This window comes from Sus scrofa, chromosome 17 (assembly GCF_054392235.1).
Source record: "Sus scrofa isolate SSC_HxYL_T2T_F1_AM1 chromosome 17, Sscrofa_HxYL_maternal_Yorkshire_Landrace_v2.0, whole genome shotgun sequence".
Taxonomy (NCBI): Eukaryota; Metazoa; Chordata; class Mammalia; order Artiodactyla; family Suidae; genus Sus; species Sus scrofa.
In genome coordinates this window covers 31,782,046-31,801,525 of record NC_139399.1, presented here as the reverse complement: position 1 = coordinate 31,801,525, position 19,480 = coordinate 31,782,046, and the positions used below count along the sequence as shown (strand labels likewise).

At 39.1% G+C, this 19,480-nt stretch overlaps 1 protein-coding gene across 9 annotated transcripts in view; it reads right to left on the bottom strand.

Moving 5' to 3' along the window:
- The window catches only part of MACROD2 (mono-ADP ribosylhydrolase 2), a 2,051,375-nt gene that overhangs the window by 199,509 nt on the left and 1,832,386 nt on the right, over positions 1 to 19,480 (bottom strand). For all 9 annotated transcript variants that reach the window (XM_085004514.1, XM_021077531.2, XM_021077533.2 and 6 more), the window contains one exon: positions 10,972 to 11,053. In XM_085004514.1, coding sequence (XP_084860640.1) covers positions 10,972 to 11,053 — 82 coding nt within the window. The remainder of the gene's footprint in view (positions 1 to 10,971; positions 11,054 to 19,480) is intronic.

Below are 19,480 nucleotides of genomic sequence, written 5' to 3'. Positions count from 1 at the left end.
TGAGCAGAACCCTATGGGACTCCTGGACAGAAGCCTTTCTGTGTCCCCTATTTCTTATTAGGGGCATAAGTAAGCTTCAGTGTCTGTGACCTTCCCTGAGTTCCAAAGGGCAGAGTCAAACTGTTACTAATCAGGGGAGGGAGGGGATGAAGAGACAAGGGAGGACTAGTCAAGGGACAATGGTGCAGCCTCAAGGCAGGGGCCTGGTTCCTCTTCGAGGGATACATATACAATATCTTTGAGTTCTGTAGGACTAAAACCCTCAACAAATGAACACCGGAAGAGGAGGACCACCAGAAATAGTCCTGGAGCCACTAAACACCAACTGTGAAGAACGAAAGCTTGCATGTACCCTGATCCTTATCTGTGGCCCTATTTTCTAGTCCCAAACTATAAAACAACTTCCTAATCTCTCCCAAGGGAGGGCACAGTCTTTAGGGCATTAGCCTGTTGTGGCCTCCTTTGTCTGGCAAAGCAATAAAGCTATTTTTTTTCCCCTTTGCCCCAAACCCTGTCTCCACCTTTCTATTCCCAGCATCAGGGGACAGAGGCAACAGAGAGGGTAATTGGTAAATCTATTCTTCCTTGTTCTATGTGTTAGCCTTCACCTCCACACTTACTCATTAGTTGCATGAAGCCTATGTAACATTTAATCAAATTGCCTGAGACTATCACACTAGATTTCCTGGGAAGGGACAGCTGAATGATATGAGGAGTGGGTTGGAACTGGGAGAACCAGGCCATTGGGGTGGAGGGTAACAGAGGTCAACACATAGAAATCTGTGGGTACAGAGGGAAGTGGAAGGGAAAAAACCCAGGAATGTAGTTTAGGAGAGGGTCATGAATCTAGGAAGCCAGAGGTCAGGCTGCGGGCAGAGGTTCCTCAGCCAGCAAGACAGGTAAGTCATCAGTAGGCAGAAATAAACCCAATCCAAAGGCAAAGTCTGACCTGGCAGCCTGAATGGTGAGAGCGATGGTTATAGTAGAAGAGTTTCTCAACTTCTGTACTACTGACATCTGTAGAAGGATAATTTTTTGTTTTATGAGGCTACCTTGTACTTTAAAGGATGTTTAGCCCCATCGCTGGCATCTACCACTAGATACCAGGAGCCCTGCCCAGTTGTGAAAAACAAAAATGTCTCAAGATGTTCTCTGAAGGGCAAAATCACTCCTAATTGGCAACTCCTGCAATAAAAAATGTAGGTTTCCCCTCAAATGGGAGAGTATGGGGGCTTGACCATGATATCATTCAAGTTTCCAACATCAGGATTCTTTGCAGAGTTCCCACTATGGCTCAGTGGGTTAAGAACCTTAAGTAGTATCTGTGAGGATGTGGGTTCCATCCCTGGCCTTGCTCAGTGGGTTAAGGATCCAGGGTTGCCACAGCTGTGGCATGGGCCTCAGCTCCAGCTCCGTTTCAACCCCTAGCCCAGGAACTTCCATATGCCACAGGTGTGGCCATAAAAAGGGGGGAAAATGGTGCTTTTATATAGTTTCAAAACTGTGAATCTGACATTGTTATGATGAGGAAAATTAATATCCCTAAATTCTCTATTAGGACTTAGATTCCAATAAGAAAAACAGACTTCCATATTCAAGATCAGAAATTGTGTTTTTGTTTTTTTATATTCAGTGAAAACTACACATAATAAATCCTACACACTGAAAAATACAAACCTTTTATGTAAAGAACAAAGAGACTTCTGACTTGAATCATACAAACGTTATTTGCTGTAGGCTATGAACTGACTCACTGTAACTATAAATTATTTGCAACCAAAGTGTATGGTAATTCCATAAAGCTGCCACACCAGACTTCCAAATAATACCCCTGGAAGGAAAAAGTCATAAGTGCTTCACCCATAGAAAGATATAAAACTGTTGAAAAACATTCTTGCTGCTTTCTTTCCCCCAAGGTTCCTACTGCATTTCCATTATGGGCTAGTCTGACTCCTATTCAAAAAGGTTTCAAGGAAATACACAGATATTAGAAAAAAGAGAAGCGTGACAGGTTTGAAAGGTGATGGGTGTTTGATGAAATTAAGAAGATTTTCTCAGTGCTCCAATTGCATCCTAGAATCTGACCCTAGCTTTCCCTGAAGATGTTCTTATCATTTGTGCCATGAGGATATTATTCTCAATTTTAAAATATAGCTCTGTTATTTCCTAGGTGTATGTCTCATTTTTCTAAAGTGTGCATTGTTTTCTATATTTAAAAAGTAGGGTTGATATAGTGCTACTTTCTTAGAGTTACAATGAATATGAACTGATTTAGCCTATGTATTTTATGACTGATAGAAAGCAATCTATACATGTTAGCTATCAGTCTTATTGTTAATATTAGGTAGTACTTATGCATGTGTTATATCTCTATTACAATCATTTCTAACTTTTGTTTTCACATTCATTTTGTCTTTGAGTCTCAATTATAAAATTTAAAGACATGGAATTAAAGAACCCCAAAACACAGAGATTTGGTTAAATATAAAAATGACTTTCTTTTTTCCTAAACTATGACCATTATTGCATTGGGAAGGGTTAAGAAGACTAGTTAGAGACACTCTGAAGTCAGTCTAGGGGGAATGCATGGGAAGTCAGAAAAATTATATTCCAATCAAAGATGGTATGGTTATGAATTAACCATAAATTCAAATTATGAACAGAAAATGCATATCATCTATATTAGCAGTCACATATTCCATTAGAAATCACCTTTATTTCATATTGCATATTTAGAACTTAAAATGGCTAATGCCTCAGCATTGCAGAAATACTCAATAATACTGGAGGATTGTGACATTTAGTTAAAAAATGTACGTACCATTATAAATATGAAATGGAAATAATTTCATGAGCACGGCATGATTCAAATCACTGATGTGAAACTCAAGATGATTTTATTATTATTTCACTCGCTCAAGTGCTAAGATGCATTTTGGATTTATTTAAAGTAGCAATTCCCAAACAATAATTTGTTTGCATAGTTATTAATACATTCTAGACCTCTAAAACTGTCCCATTTTTAAAAACTTATAGCATGATTTTTGGCTCTGCATCACTGGAAACATCTGCTGATGGATAGATTTGTTTTAATAGCAATGGATCATATTTATGTGATTATTTTTTATCATATGTTAGAGTGAAAACAAGTTTTCATTTTAGGAAACATAAAAATGATATGATGTCATTATTTCCAAATATATCAAGGAATCCAAAATTTATAAAATCTTATAAATGGTGCTGTGATATTGACAAGACATTTGCAATCACACACTTTGGCAAGTTGCATTTTTTACATGAATGAACACTTTCTTTTAAGAATACTTAAAAATGCAGAAATACAGGTACAATCTGCTCACTGTGATTATGCAGGAAATAAAGAGGATGGATCAAGGAGATTAAAACAGAAAGAAGACATCAGATTATGGGGAGAAAAATTTATTAAATTCAACTCACATCAATAGCTACTTATTAAACTTATGTGCGTTATACTCTGGAAAACACTGAGTTGCTTAAAAAATGAATAAAAGCGAGACAAGGAGGAGAAAGAGGAAACAGATGAAAAAGATCACAACTATGAAGCTCTTCATGAGAGTCTTTCTGGATTTATGTTATGTTCTAGTTAGGAAGATACTGTAAAGTCCCAAATTAAGTACACTGAGCAGATTCACCTTTCAGTTATAAAATTAGAGAAGACTTCAAATCACTCAGGAGAAATCAGCCTAGAATTGAACATCTTAGCACTTTTCTGTGGCTGTTTTATAGCTAAGCATCCTGTCAAGATCAGTGGGTGGGTGGGGCATCTTCTGTATCCTTGGTTCTGATAGACCACTTAGGATAGTCAATGGGCATTAGCATCTTTTGTTCATTCCTTCCCACCTGCCAGAGTCACTGGTTACAAAAAAGGCTACTTCAGATGGACATGAAAACCTCAAAAAAAAAAAAAAAAAAAAAACCTCTCTGAAATTAAGCTGAGGTAACTTGAAATTCCTGGAAGCCATTCTTCAATTATGGCACTGGGACTTAAATGGCACCATCAAAATAACAAGATATTAAAAGAGCCTCATGATGGGATTAAGATGGCAGAATAGAAGAATTGGAGCTCAACTTCTCTCATAAAAACAACAAAATTAAAACCAAATGCTGAACAACCTTCAACGAAATGGACTGGAAACTTTCAAAAAGAAATTCTACTCCAGAAGACAAAGAGGAGGCCACATCAAGAGGTAGAAAGGGCAATTACATGATACAAGCAACCCCATACCTCCCGAGTGGGAAACCCACAGACTGGAAAATGACTGTATCATAGAGACTCACCTACAGGAGCCAGAGTTCTGAGCCCCTTATCAAGTCCCCACGCCTGGGGGTCTGGCATTGGGAGAAAGAGTCCCCAGAGCATCTGGCATTGAAGGCCAGTGGGGCTTATGTGCAGGAGCTCCATGGGACTGGGGAAAATGGAGACCCCAGTCTTGAAAGGCGTACACAGGCTTTCATGTGCTCTGGGTCCCAGGGAAAAGGAGAGGCTCCATAGGAACTGGGTCAGACCTGACTAGTTCTTGGAGGATATCCTGGAAAATGGGGTGACTGTGGCTCATTATGGGGGAAGTACATTGGAGGAAAAGGTCTTGGGAATATTCATCAACATGTGTTTCTCTGGAGGTGGCCATTGTGGGAAAATCTGGTCCCACCCATCAGTGCTGAGAAGCCCTCAGGCCAAACAATAATCCAAGTGGGATCACAGCCCCACCCATGAGGAAACAGGCTGCCTAAAGAACTCCAAGCACACAGCCGCCTCTAATCTCACCCAGAGATGAAGCCCCACCCACCAGAGGGATAAGAATCAGTGCCACTTACCAGTGGGCAGGATCCAGTCCCCCCCATCAGGAAGCCTATAGCAAGCCCCCATACCAACTTCAGTGACAAAGGGGGGCAAACATCAGAAGTAAGAGAGGCTACAATTCTATTGTCTGCAAAAAAGAACACCACACCAAAAACCATAAAAATGAAAATACAGAGAACTATAATTCAGATATGGGAACAAGGAAAAAAAAAACCCAGAAAAACAGATAAGTGATCTGCAGCTCATCAGCCTCCAGGAAAAAGACTATACTCATGAAGCTGAAGATGGTGCAAAACATTGGAAATAAACTGGAGGCAAAGACTGATAATTTACAGCAAATTTTGAGCAGTGAATTACAAGATTTAAAACTTAAGCAAGCAGAGATGCAAAATCCAGTAACTGAAATAAATTCATTAGAAGCAACCAATAGCAGAATATAGGAGACAGAAGAACAAATAAGCCAAGTGGAAGGCAGACTAGTGGAAATCACTGATGTGGAACAGAAAAGAGAAAAAAGATCAAAAAGAAATGAAGAGAGTCTCAGAGAACTCTGGCACAATGTCAAATGCACCAACATCTGTATTATAGGGATGCCAGAAGGAGAAGAGAGAGAGAGAGAAAGGGACAGAAAAAATGTTTGATGAGATAATATCTGAAAACTTCCCTAACATGGGAAAGGAACCACTCAACTCAAATCCAGGAAGCACAACAAATAGCATAGAAAATAAACCCAAGGAGGAACACCCCAAGACACATATTAATCAAACTGACCAAAATTAAAGACAAAGAGAAAATATTGAAAGCAGCTATGGAAAGGAAACAAATAACATACATGAGAACCCTAATAAGGTTATTGGCAGATTTTTCAACAGAAACTCTGCAGGCCAGAAGGGAGTGGCATGATATGCTTAACGTGATGAAAGGAAAAAAACCTCCAACCAAGATTACTCTACCCAGCAAGCCTCTCATTCAAATTTGAAGGAGAAATCAAAACCTTTACAGATAAGCAAAAGCTAAGAGGATTCAGCAATACTAAACCAGCTTTACAACAAATACTAAAGGAACTTCTCTAGGCAGAAAAGAAAAGACAGCAACAGGAAACAAAAATACCACAAATGACAAGGCTCGCCAGTAAAGGCATATACCCAGTAAAGACAGGAAATCATCCACACACAACTATGCCACCAAAATCAGAAATCATGAGAAAAGGAGGGTACAAATGCAGGACACTGGAGATGCACTTGCAATTAAGAGACCAACAACTTAAAACAATCATATATATATATATATAGACTCATATCAAAACTTCAGAATAACTGCAAACCAAAAATCTACAATTGACACACAAACAAGAAAAATCAACTCAAATACAACACTAAAGATAGTCATCAAACCAGAAGAGGAAAGAGCAAGAGAAAAAGGAAAGAAAAAAGAGCAACATAAACAAATCCAAAGCAATTAATAAAATGGCAATAAGAACATACATATCAATAATTACCTTAAATGTTAATGGACTAAACGCCTCAACCAAAAGACACAGACTGGCTGAATAGATACAAAAACAAGATCCATATATATGCTGTCTTCAAGAGACCCACTTCACTTCTAGGAACACATACAAATTGAAAGTGAGAGCATGGAAGAAAATATTCCATGCAAATGGGAATCAAAAGAAAGCTGGAGTAGCAATACTCATGTCAGACAAAATAGACTTTAAAATGAAGAACATTTTAAGGGACAAAGAAGGTCATCACATAGTGATCAAAGGATCAATCCAAGAAAAAGATATAACAATTTTAAATATCTACGCATCCAACATAGGTTCACCACAATATATAAGGCAACTGCTAACAACCTTAAAAGGACAAATCAACAATAAAACAACAATAGTAGGGGACTTTAACACCCTGCTTACAGCAATGGACAGATCAACCAGACAGAAAATCAGTAAGGAAACACAGGCCCTGAATGAAGTATTGGACCAGATGCACTTAATAGATATTTATAGGACATTCCATCCAAAAGCAACAGAATACACATTCTTCTCAAGTGAACATGGAACATTCTCTAAGATTGATCATATCCTGGGCTACAAATCAAGTCTCAGTAACTTTAAGAAACCTGAAATCAAATCAAGCATCTTTTCTGACCACAACACTATATGACTGGAAATTGACAAGAAAAAAACTGCAAAAAAAATACAACACAAACATGTGGAAACTAAACAACATGCTACATAGCAACCAATGGATCACTGAAGAAATCAAAGAGGGAATTTAAAAATACCTAGAAGCAAATGACAATGAAGATATGACACTCCAAAACCTATGGGATGCAGCAAAAGCAGTTCTAAGGGGAAAGTTGACAGCAATACAAGCCTACCTAAGGAAACAAGAAAAAGCTCAAATAAACAACCTAACTTTACATCTAAAGCAGCTTGAGAGAGAAGAACAGACAAGACCTAAAGTTAGCAGAAAGAAAGAAATCATAAAGATCAGAGCAGAAATCAATGAAATAGAAATGAAGAAAATCATAGAAAAGATCAATGAAAAGAAAAGCTGGTTCTTTGAAAAGATCAACAAAATTGATAAACCCCTAGCCAGACTTATCAAACAAAAAAGAGAGAGGACTCAAATCAATAAAATTAGAAATGAAAAAGGAGAAGTTCCAATGAACATCAGAGAAATACAAAGGATCATAATAGTCTACCACATGCAATTATATGGCAATAAAATGGAAAACCTAGTAGAAATGGACAAATTCTTAGAAAAGTACAATCTTGTAAGACAAAACCAAGATGAACTAGAAAAGATGAATGGACCAATCACAAGAACTGAAATTGAAACTGTGATTAAAAAATTTCCAACAAACAGAAGTCCAGGACCAGATGGCTTCACAGGAGAATTCTATCAACCATTTAGAGAAGACCTAACAACCAATCCTTCTGAAACTATTCCAATAAATTGCAAAGGAAGGAATACTCCCAAACTCATTTTATGAGGCCACCATCAACCTGATACCAAAACCAGACAAAGATATTACCAAAAAAGAAAATTACATGCCAGTTTCACTGATGAATATAGATGCAACAATCCTCAACAAAATACTAGCAAGCCAAATCCAACAATCCATTAAAAGGATTGTACATCATGATCAAGTGGGATTTATCCCAGGGATGCAAGGATTCTTCAATATCCGCAAATCCATCAGTGTGATACACCACATTAACAAACTGAAAAATAAAAACCATATGATCCTCTCAATAGATGCGGAAAAAGTCTTTGACAAAATCCAACACCCATTTCTGATAAAAGCCCTTCAGAAAGTGGGCATAGAAGGAACCTACCTCAACATAATAAAGCCCATATACAACAAACCCAGAGCTAACATCATTCTCAATGGTGAAAAGCTGAAAGAATTTCCGCTGAGATCAGGAACAAGATAGGGATGTCCGCTCTCACCACTACTATTCAACATAGTTTAGGAAATCCTAGCCATGGCAATCAAAGAAGTAAAAGAAATAAAAGGAATCAAAATTGGAAAGGAAGAAGTAAAACTCTCACTATTCACAGATGATTTGATACTATACCTAGAGAATCCTACAGATGCTACCAGAAAACAATTTGAGGTCATGAATGAATTTGGCGAGGTCACTGAATACAGAATTAATACACAGAAATTGACTGCATTTCTATATACTAACAACAGATCAGAAAGAGAAATTAGGTAAATGATCCCATTTACCATGACATCAAAAAGAATAAAACCTACCTAAAGAGACAAAAGGCCTATACTCTGAAAACTATAAGATGTTGACGAAAGAAATCAAAGACAACACAAACAGATGGAAAGACATACTATGCTCTTGGATTGGAAGAGTCAATATCAAAATGATAATACTACCCAAGGCAATCTATGGATTCAATGCAATCCCTATCAAATTACCAAAGACGTTTTTCACAGAACTAGAACAAAATATTTTAAAGTTCATTTGGAAGCACAAAAGACCCAGAATAACCAAAGCCATCCTGAGAAAGAAAAATGGAGCTGGAGGAATCAGGTTCCCTGACCTCAGACTGTACTACAAAGCTACAGTCATCAAAACCATATGGTACTGGAACAAAGATAGAAGTAAAGATCAGTGGAACAGGATAGAAAAACCAGAATTAAACCCATGCATCTACAGTCAACTAATCTATGACAAAGAAGGCAGCCCCTTCAATAAGTTGTGCTGGGAAAAATGGACAGCCACATATAAAAGAATGAAATTAGAACACTTCCTAACACCATACACGAATATAAACTGAAAATGGATTAAAGACTAAATATAAGACCAGATACTATAAAATTTTCAAGGAAAACTCTTAGGCCAAAAACTGACATAAACCCCAGCAACATCTCAGATCTGCCTTCTACAGTAATGAAAATAAAAACAAAAATAAACAAATGGGACTTAACTAAACTTAAAAGTTTCTGCACAGCAAAGGAAACCCTCAACAAAACAGAACGACAACCCACAGAATGGGAGAAAATATTTGCAAGTGAAGCAACTGGCAAGGGATTAATCTCCAAATATTCATATTATAAACACCATCTGCAGCTCAATACCAAAAAAACAAACAAGCCCATCAAAAAATGGGCAGAAGATTTAAATAGACAATTCTCCAAAGAAGACATAACAGATGTCCAGAAAACACATGAAAAAATGTTCAACATCTCTCATTATTAGAGAAATGCAAATCGAAACCATGATGAGGTACCACCTTACACCAGCCGGAATGGCCTTCATCAAAGTCTACAAACAATAAGTACTGGAGAGGGTGTGGAGAAAAGGGAACCCTATTACATTGTTGGTGGGAGTGTAAACTGGGGAAAACACTGTGGAAAACAGTATGGAGATTCCTCAGAAAACTAAAAACAGAATTACCATTTGATACAGCAATCCCACCCCTTGGCATCTATCCAGAGAAAACCATGACTTAAAAAGATTCATGTACTCCAATGTTCACTGTAGCACTCTATTCAGTAGCCAAGACAGGGAAACAACCTAAATGTCCATCGACAGAGGAGTGGATCAAGAAGATGCAGTACATACACACAATGGAATATTACTCAGCCCTCAAAAGGAAAGAAAATAACAGCATTTTTAACAACATGGATGAACACAGAAGTTATCATGCTAAATGAAGTCAGTCAGACAATGAGACAACAACATCATATGCTATCACTTACATGTGGAGTCTAAAAAAAGGACACAATGAATTTCTTTGCAGAACAGATAGTGACTCACAGAATTTGAAAAACCTATGGTTTCCAAATGAGGCAGGTTGGGGGGTGGGGATTCAGTGAGGGTTTGGGATAGAAATGCTATAAAATTTGGTTGTGATGATCGTTGTACAACTATAAATGTAATAAAATTCATTGAGTAATAAAAATAAAATAAATAATAGAGCCTCAGCCTTTGGACGCTGGAAGAGTGACAGTGGTGGGGGGAGCAATATTCAGATGAACAAATTCCAGCTGATGGCACAGTCAATGTTAATCTATCACTCAAGTATCTTTAGTAACCCTGAGGTTTCTCCTACTTTCTCAAAAGAAATATGAAGTAAGATGGATAACTACCTTTCTCAGATTACCCTAGAAAGAACCGCCATCTTCAATTCAATTTGGTCCAAGAAAATGGGGGAGAAGAGGGATGAAATGCATGAATAGCTGGAAATGTGGATATAAATATACATTGGCTCCTTACAATTTCTAATCTGTTTAACACAGTGGGTGTTGGGCACAGGCCAGGGACACTTACAAGTGTGGGGAAAAGAAATTACAGATCAATTGTGCAGTTTAGGGTGAGAGGCAATGTCATTTGGTTCAGCTCTTCACTCTTGATGTGAGGAACTTAGACTCAAGAGATGAATTGACTCCTCCAAGACAAGTAGGAGGAAGAGGTCGAGAGCCTAGATTTCCCATCACTTCCTTTAGATCTTAAAAACTAAGAAGGTGGCATGTATGACCAGTGTATGGAAATCACAGTTGCAAGAGTCTTGACAAGCCAAAATAAAGTAGTAGAACTGTAAGTGATGCTCTCACTTCTTCAACCTCCCATTTCAAGGGAAACAAATGGCTTTACTCACCAGCAGGGAAAAACTCGCTCATTTTCTTTTTGTAGATTTTGAAGTCGACTTCTAGGAAGACACAGAAGATGATCCGATCCACCTAAGAGAAAACAAGAGACACTCAAGTGAGATGAAATATGGCCATTGCATTTCCAGAATATGGTATTGGAGCAAAAAAAAAACAAATAGAAAATCCTCTCATAGTTTTTGTTTTTTGTTTTTTTTTTAATTTTGACATCTCTTGCAGTGTGTGGAGGTTCCCACACCAGGGGATAATCCCTCAGCAGCAGCAACCTGAGCTGCTGCAGTGATAACGCAAAATCCTTAATCTGCTATGTCTCAGGAGACCTCCTCCCATAGATTCTTGATGCTATGATGTTAACTACATGATAGCACTTAATGAAGTTGGAGTGTGTGTGTGTACACACTTTATGTAAATATACCCATGAGCAATTTGGTGGAAAGATGTTATATAAATCAAATAAGACATAACAAATGACAATAAGTCACTTTGAAGCAAGCTATAAATAAGATCTGAGATTCCGACAGGATACCTAGACTTTATGTTCTATAAAACAGCCACACGGGAGGAGTATCGCGGAATGACAATAAAGTATGTCCGCAAACAAAGAGCTCGTTGTCCTACCCTTGTTAGACAAATATATTTATCAAATCTGTAGTATTTGAACATGGCCTAAAAATCTTCACACAGCGTGATTTGTATGCAGTCACTTGTTTTTAGTTTTGTACACTTGGAAATGCAACAGGAATAAAATATAATTAGTTGACAGTACATGAGGTCAAGATAACTTTAATCTGGCAGGTTATTACTGAATAAGTAAATGCTGCTTCAAAAGGAAAATGTATGCAGAGTCTCTTTTCTCTGTTTTGAGAGCTTCTGCATGTCAGGAGCCTCTTTAAGATGTTCTGGGAGCAACATGGCAAACAAGAGGAAAGATGGAGTGCATATAACAGCTCACAGATATCTGATATTAAATCAGTAACTCAATTTTGTGTCTCAAAAGCAAACAACCCTTTAGTTCCTTTATTTTAACGATGTACAGAAAGTTAAAGATTACTCCATCCATCAAACTGCAACCAGCAATGAGCAGAACATCTTCAGAGAATGAAAGTGGGGTGTTGTGGGTCAGGACAGGAAAAAAAACCAAAGGGATATCATCCACCCAACCTTTCGGCTCTGGCAGCCTACAGGGGACAGAGTCATGTGAGCAAAGTTCTTAGTAGGAGAGAAGATCTATAGGAGTGAAGAGGGAGAGAATCAGGATAGGAGGATTCCCTGATAGGGAATGAGGATAGAGGGAGAGAATCAGGATACAAGGATTCCCTGATGGAAGTTCAGAGATGTGGTTACCTGATTCCTGTGCAAGTCTAGACACCCATCCAGGAAGAGCACCTCCTGGGAAATCAGTGCACTTCCGAAATAGGATCACTAAGACCATGCAGCCCCAGTCACTGCCCCGTAGGGTAGACTATAGTAGAGTGCACATGGTCTTCAGAAATGGAAGGACTGGGATACAAATAACCCTCTTTTCCTTTTCCTGTATTCCCCAGGGTTTCTGGTGTCCAGTCCTGTCTGCATGGCATTAACATTTTCTCCAAATGCAAAAACTGTCACCACCAAATCGCCCTCCAGGTGAGCTATAAATTTAGGTAAATACATGATTAACTATCTGTGCAATACTGAATGCTGGTCTCCACTCTCCTTATGGTGTTATTTATGCCCTGTGGCTAAAGATAAAAACCATAACATCAAGCAATAGAAACAAGTTATAAGAGGACATATACTCTATGATACTATTATAGGAAATTTTAAAACGGAAAGTTTACAAGAGTGTAGGGATTCACTTGTGTCCACTAATACACAGAAACATACATAGGAATGTCACCCGTGAACTTCAGGATGATGATGATTTCTGAAAAGGGAGGGAAGGTAAAATGATGGACAGGTAACTGAATAGTTGATATTTTATCATTTAGAAAGAAAAGAGATTTAAGAAAAAATATGGCAAATGGGTAACAGCTATTAACTATGGAGGTAGGTACATGGATGTCATATTAGGTTCTCTACTTTTCCATATATATGAAATATTTCATAATTAAAAGTCCTAATATAAAAAATAAGATTCTATGCTAGACATACTTTACTCTCCAGGTGACTTGAACTACTTATAATTTCCAAGCACCATAATTATTTTCACTTCTGTGCCTTCGAAGGTGGATTTTTTCCTTCAGGCCTCAAATGTTCAGACTATTTCTATAGCCCCCTAATTGAGATCAAAATCAAAACAAGACAATTTGGTTCAAAGAAGATCTAAGAACAAGCTGGACAGTCTCATTTGTATGCATTTTCCCCTATTTTTATGGTCACTTTAATAAAATTTATGGTGTTTTTAAAAACACTTATGTTGCATGTTTGTGTGTGAGTATGTTTGTGGGAGGAGGGTTAGTGCTAATTCCATACACTGCTATTAAGTGTACTTTTTTTTTTTTTTGCTTTTTTAGGGCTGCACCCATGGCATATGGAAGTTCCAGGCTAGGGGCTGAATCAGAATCAGAACTACATCTGCCAGCCTACGCCACAGCCACAGCAACACCAGATCCAAGCTACATCTGTGACCTATACCATGGATTATACCATGGCTCACAGCAAAGCCGGATCCTTAACCTACTGAGCGAGGCCATGGATCGAACCTGCATCCTCATGGTTCCTAGTCGGGTTCCTTAACCACTGAGCCATGAAGAGAACTCTTCTATTAAGTGCACTTTTAAGTAGCACAGACTAAACACAGATTTCTTCAATATCACAAAGAATTACAATCCACTTTTTGGCATGTTAAGGTTTATTACCATGTAAATGTTATGGGTCCCAAATTCAGCAGCCTGATTTGATTTATTTTCCCAAGCAGAAGATGGATGATAAGGGAAAACTACTTTTATGTGAAACTAAGTGAATGGCCCAGTTCCCTGCCCTTACCCTTGGGCATAACACTGAAAATATCGTAAAAGCAAGTTGAAGCCAAGAATTAAACTCATTTTCCAAGTACTTTTTATACAGGCATATGTGCATGAATATACACAAAAACACATATATACACGTGTGTGTGTGTGGTGTGTGTGTGTGTGTTACACACACACACACCACACACACACATATGCATAAACATATCCTCTGGGGTTATCGCTGGATAAGGGCTCATTTAGTTGAAAGTTCTGTATTTATAAAGTCCTTGTGGATATTGCTCACTATTGCAGTGGACTATATTTTCCAAGATGGCATGCAAGAAGATACCCCATCCTTCAGGTTCCTCTGAAAATATAAAGCCCAATAGTCATCTCATTGAGAAGTGGAATCTATATGTCTTCCTCTTTTATCTGAGAGTGCTTGGAACTCTGGCAGAAATGACATGTGAGTTCTGAGTCTATGTCATGGAAGGTGATACAGTTTCTGTCTGGTCCTCTTGGGATGCTCGCTCTTGCACCAAATCATCATGCCACGAGGAAAAAGAGACTCCTAGAGAATTCCTGTGTAGAAGTTCTAGCCAATAGCCCTAGCTGAAAGTGAGTAGCCCCTAAATGATTTCAGCTCCTGGCTTTTGAGCTCCTCTAGACAATACCACATGGGATGCAGCGGAGTTGATCCTGCTGAACTCTGCCCAAACTGCAGATTTGTGAGCAAAACATAAAAACACGTAGTTAGAAATCTGATATTCTTCTATCTTCTTCCTAGTGCCATTTTAAAAAAAATTCCTGCTTCTCCAGCTTTGTAGTGGCAACTGTTATTGAAAAGCTCAGACTGAATGTATCAAGGAGACGTCACAGTCGGTTGACAAGAAGAAGTCTTATTGCTACATAGCTGAGAGACCAGAACTGTGACTTGTGCAAAGGAGGAATGACCCAGGTCATTCATTCTAGCCTCAGATAAATTCCATGCACATATAGAAGAATGACTCATTGTTGAGGCTTGGGAGCATGGTTTCCATTCTCTCTGATGTTAGGCATGTAAAGTGGTTGTTCTTGAGAGACTGCATTTATTCATTTACTCATCAGATATTGACCAAGCACCTTCAGTTTGTGGGGCTTAGGCCACATGCTATTCTCTCACAATAAAACTTGAATCTAGAGTTGAGTGATTATTTTCCCCCATGGCCAAACAATTAGTGGCAAAATCTCAGGCATCGTAACTTCACAGACAGCATTCCTTCTGTTATATCAGCCGACAAAGACACAGGGGGGCTGAGTTTCTAGGCTTGTCACTAGCTCTGTGACACTGGACCAGCCAATGGCCCCTGAGCCCATTACTGATGTTTTCATATAGGGTACTTATTAGAAATAATGATGGTTGTTGTAAACTATCATGTCTTAAAAGTTTTAAAAGCTTTCTTTTTAAGTGAAAAGACAAGACAAAATATTATTAAGGATGTGGATTAACAAGAACTTTCATATACTGCTTTTGGGATTGAAAATTGGTACAGCCACTCCAGGAAATTACTTAGCAGTCGCTACTAAATTAGCGGAATAAGCACATACCCTATGGCCCAGCAATTTCACCCCTAGTAGAAACCCATTAAAATGTACACATATGTTCACAAAGGGACACGGACTGTAATGTTCATAGTAGCACGATTTGTCATATCTCCAAATTGGAAGCTCACAAATGATAGAATGAATAAACCAGGATCTATTCATTCCATTATATAATTACAAACCAATGAAACTGCAAAGTTTACAACTACACACAACAATATAAGCCAAAAGTACTGAGTAAAATAATCCAGAGAAAAAAAGCACAAATGGATGCTTCTATTTCTATAAAGTTCAAAAATGTTAGGGAAATAGGAAAACAATCACTTATGGTGTTAGAAGTTAATACAGCACATGACTCTGGGGTGAGGGTTGGTGAAAAGGTACTGAGGGGAATGCCTGGGATCTTGGTTTTTTAATCTGGGTCCTGGTTCCATGTATGTGTTCAATTTGTGAAAAACCATGAAGTCCACTTAGGATCTGTGTTCAGAATGAATGTTATAATTCGATAAGAATTTTTTTAAAGGTTGAAAATCTTATGTTACAGTTGTTTTGGTCAACAACTTGAAAATCTATTTTCATTGACTTGGAGGTCAAAAAAAGTCTTTTAAGAGCTCAACTTCTAAAGGAAATCTCTCCATACATTTCCAGTGATGCCAACTATAGCTCACCCATCAAGGCATAAAGGAGTAAAGATGCAATTTTTTCACCCAGATATCCATTAATCCACAGTTGGGGGTTTTATGCCCCATAAACATGATGACATAAGTTCTATTAATCTTTTTCAGCATCATAGCCACTGCCCCTGAAGAGGGTTACACAGCTAAGCAAGTTTGGAATATCTGCAGCCGACCTCCACTTTTCACGGCTACCAGTCCTAAGGCAGCTGACACAGTCAAGATTATCCTGTGTTCAGCGATCCTGGAAGAAGGAATGGATTCTGATGAATGCAACTTGCTTCCCCAGTGACAAATGACAAACTTTCAAGGATCTGATGTGCACACAAATGCTGCTTTAAAGGATGGGGGGATATCCTCTGTCAATGCAGCCTGATGGGTAATGGGGGTGAGGTCTCAGCCTTCTTGAAAGATAAACCTACGGCCTCACCAGTGCAGGCTTGGATACTGGGTATTTTCATAAATCAGCAGTTGCTACTAACAACTGAATTAATCTCTAGGTCTTAAAGTATAAAATGGTGTAAAGGCAGGCTTTGAGAAGGGTGGAAGACCAGAGCAACTGGAGTGTCCTTGGTGCTAGGGGTAAACCAAGCTTAAATAAAGTTACAAAAGGATATGGTCACTACTGATTAATCAAAGGACAAAACCAAGAGATGGGATGCCTGGGTCCTAGTCCCTCATCTTCTATTCAGTGGAATAAAAAACAGCAATCTGAGTTCCCCGCCCATGTATTAGGGGTGCATAAAATATTACTACAGACTTAGCATCTTATACAACAAAGTTTTATCATCTCATAGTTTCTGTAGGTCAGAAGTCCAGGCCCCATAGAGTTGAATCCTCTGTTCAGGGTCTCGGAAGACCCTTGCAATCAGGCAGCAGCTGTGCTGAGGTCCTCCCCTGAGCTTGTGGACCTCTTACAGCCTCATTCAGATTGTTGGCAGAGCTTACTTCCCCACAGTTCTAGGACTGAGGTCCATCCCTACTTTCTTACTAGCTGTTGACTAGGGGCAGTTTCAGCTCCTAGAGGCCACCTGCAGTTCCTTGTCATGTGGTCCCAAAAGGAAGTTCAGGACATAGATCATTTCCTTCTTCCAAGCCAGCAAAATATGTCTCCATGACTCCCTCCATCTCCAATCAGTAGACTCCTTTTAAGGGGCCCTAGCAGGACACTCTTCTTTTTAATGAGCTCAAGTGATTAAATACCTTAATTACATCTACAAAAAAAAAAATCTCTTCTGGAGTTCCCATTGTGGCTCAGTTGTCAAGAGCTCAACATAGTGTCTGAGAGGATGCAGGTTTGATCCCTGGCCTTGCTCAATGAGTTAAGGATCCAGCATTGCAGCAAACTGCAGTGTAGGTCACAGATGTGTCCTGGATCCAGTGTTGCTGTGACTTTGGTGTAGGCCTGCAGCTGTGGCTCTGATTTGACCCCTAGCCTGGGAACTTCTATATCTTCAGGTGTGGTCATAAAAAGAAAAAAAATCTCTTTTGCCTAATCCAGGGAGTGACCACTCTATCATATTCACACTGACAGGAGAAGACTGGACAAGGGTGCTCACCAGGGGGTTGGGGGACTTGGAGGCATCTCAGACACTGTCTCCCTCAACCAGTCTCCTCCATATGATCATCTACCTGTGTTCCAACATGGACTTGACCCCTTACCAGCTCTGTGTCCTTGAGCAGGTCACATAAACTTTCTAAGCCTCAGTCTCCTCATCTCTAAATTGGAGACACTGACATTGTGGAGAGTGATACATTGGTTTCCTGTCTGTAACAATCTACCCCAAGCTTCATGGCTCAGAACAACCCCTGACCATTGGCTTATGGTTCTGTAGGTCAAAGTCAACCTGGTGTGACTGGGTTCTCTGGTCAGCATACCCTGAGAGTGACAAGCTGTAGGCTGGGCTGCCTTCTTGTCTGGAGGCTGTGAAGGGAAATCCACTGCTAACTCCTTCTTGTTGTTGGCAGAATTCAGTTCCCTGCAATTGCAGCACTGAGGTCCCCGCTTCCTTGCTGGCTATTGTCTGGGGTCTCTCTCAGCTCCTGGAGTCCACATGCATTACTTGCCAGATGTCCACTTCCATCCTCCATCTTCAAGGCAGCCAAGGCATGGTAAGTCCTTCTTGATTTTTGAATCTTAATTTATCCATATCTGACTCAAAGGACTCCTGTGATTAGGTCAGGCCCACCTGGATGGTCTCCCTGCATTAAGGTCAACTGATTTGGGACCTTTATTACATCTGCAAAATCTCTTCACAGCATTTTCAAACCTAGATTACTGGTTGAATAACTGTGAGAAGGTATGTGTATACCAGACCCTGGGCATCTTGGAAAAATCTGGGAACCCTTCTGCCACGGTTGGCTACAAAGACCACATAAGATATTCTAAATAAAGTGCTTGGCAAAGGGCCCGACATAGAGTAAATGCTCATAGACATTGGTTATTTATTTGTTAAGTTGTTATCCACAATTTATTTCAAACACTTAGCACAGTGCTGGCGTATAGATAAAATCACTGTTCACTTGGTGAGTCTTTAATTTCTATCCTGATCTTTTAAAACAGGTCAAGGGGGAAAGTAAGAGCCAAAGAAAGAACACTTTTGGTACGCCAAAAGACCATCTTATTCCAGTTTCACCTTTGCTGGGAAATTCTATCTTAAAAGAAACATTTATAAACGTGACCCATATTGGAGTCCCCGTCTTGCCTCAGCGATAAGGAACTTGACTAGTATCCATGAGGATGCGGGTATCCATGAGGATCCCTGGCCTCCTTCATTGGGTTAAGGATCCAGCATTGCCGTGAGCTGTGGTGTAGGTTGCAGACGAGGCTTGGATCCTGCATTTCAGTGGCTGTGACGCAGGCTGGCAGCTGTAGCTCCGATTGAACACCTAGTCTGGGAATTCCATATGCTGTGGGTGCGGCCCTAAAAAACAAACAAAAAACAAACAAACAAAAAAGTCCAAAAAAAATGGCCCATATTTATATAAAGTAGCTTTTTTTTGTTTGTTTGACCATATTAGCCAATGAGAAAAAGGGAAACAAAAGGCTAAATTCACAGTTGAACTGCAGTGATGGAAAAGATTTCACAGGACCCTCCAGGAATCCCTGCTCTGATATTTTAATACCATTGTCAAATGTCACTGAATATCACTCTTCTGGCTCTTGAAAGTATTAAGTATGTTCATATTTGTGCCCTCCACAAAAGCTAGTATTTCAATCTCTAAATTACAGAATGAGAAATTTTTTTCTCTCTATGCTTACAGAGATGTTTGAAGGAGCTGGAGAGCATTCATAATCCATACACATT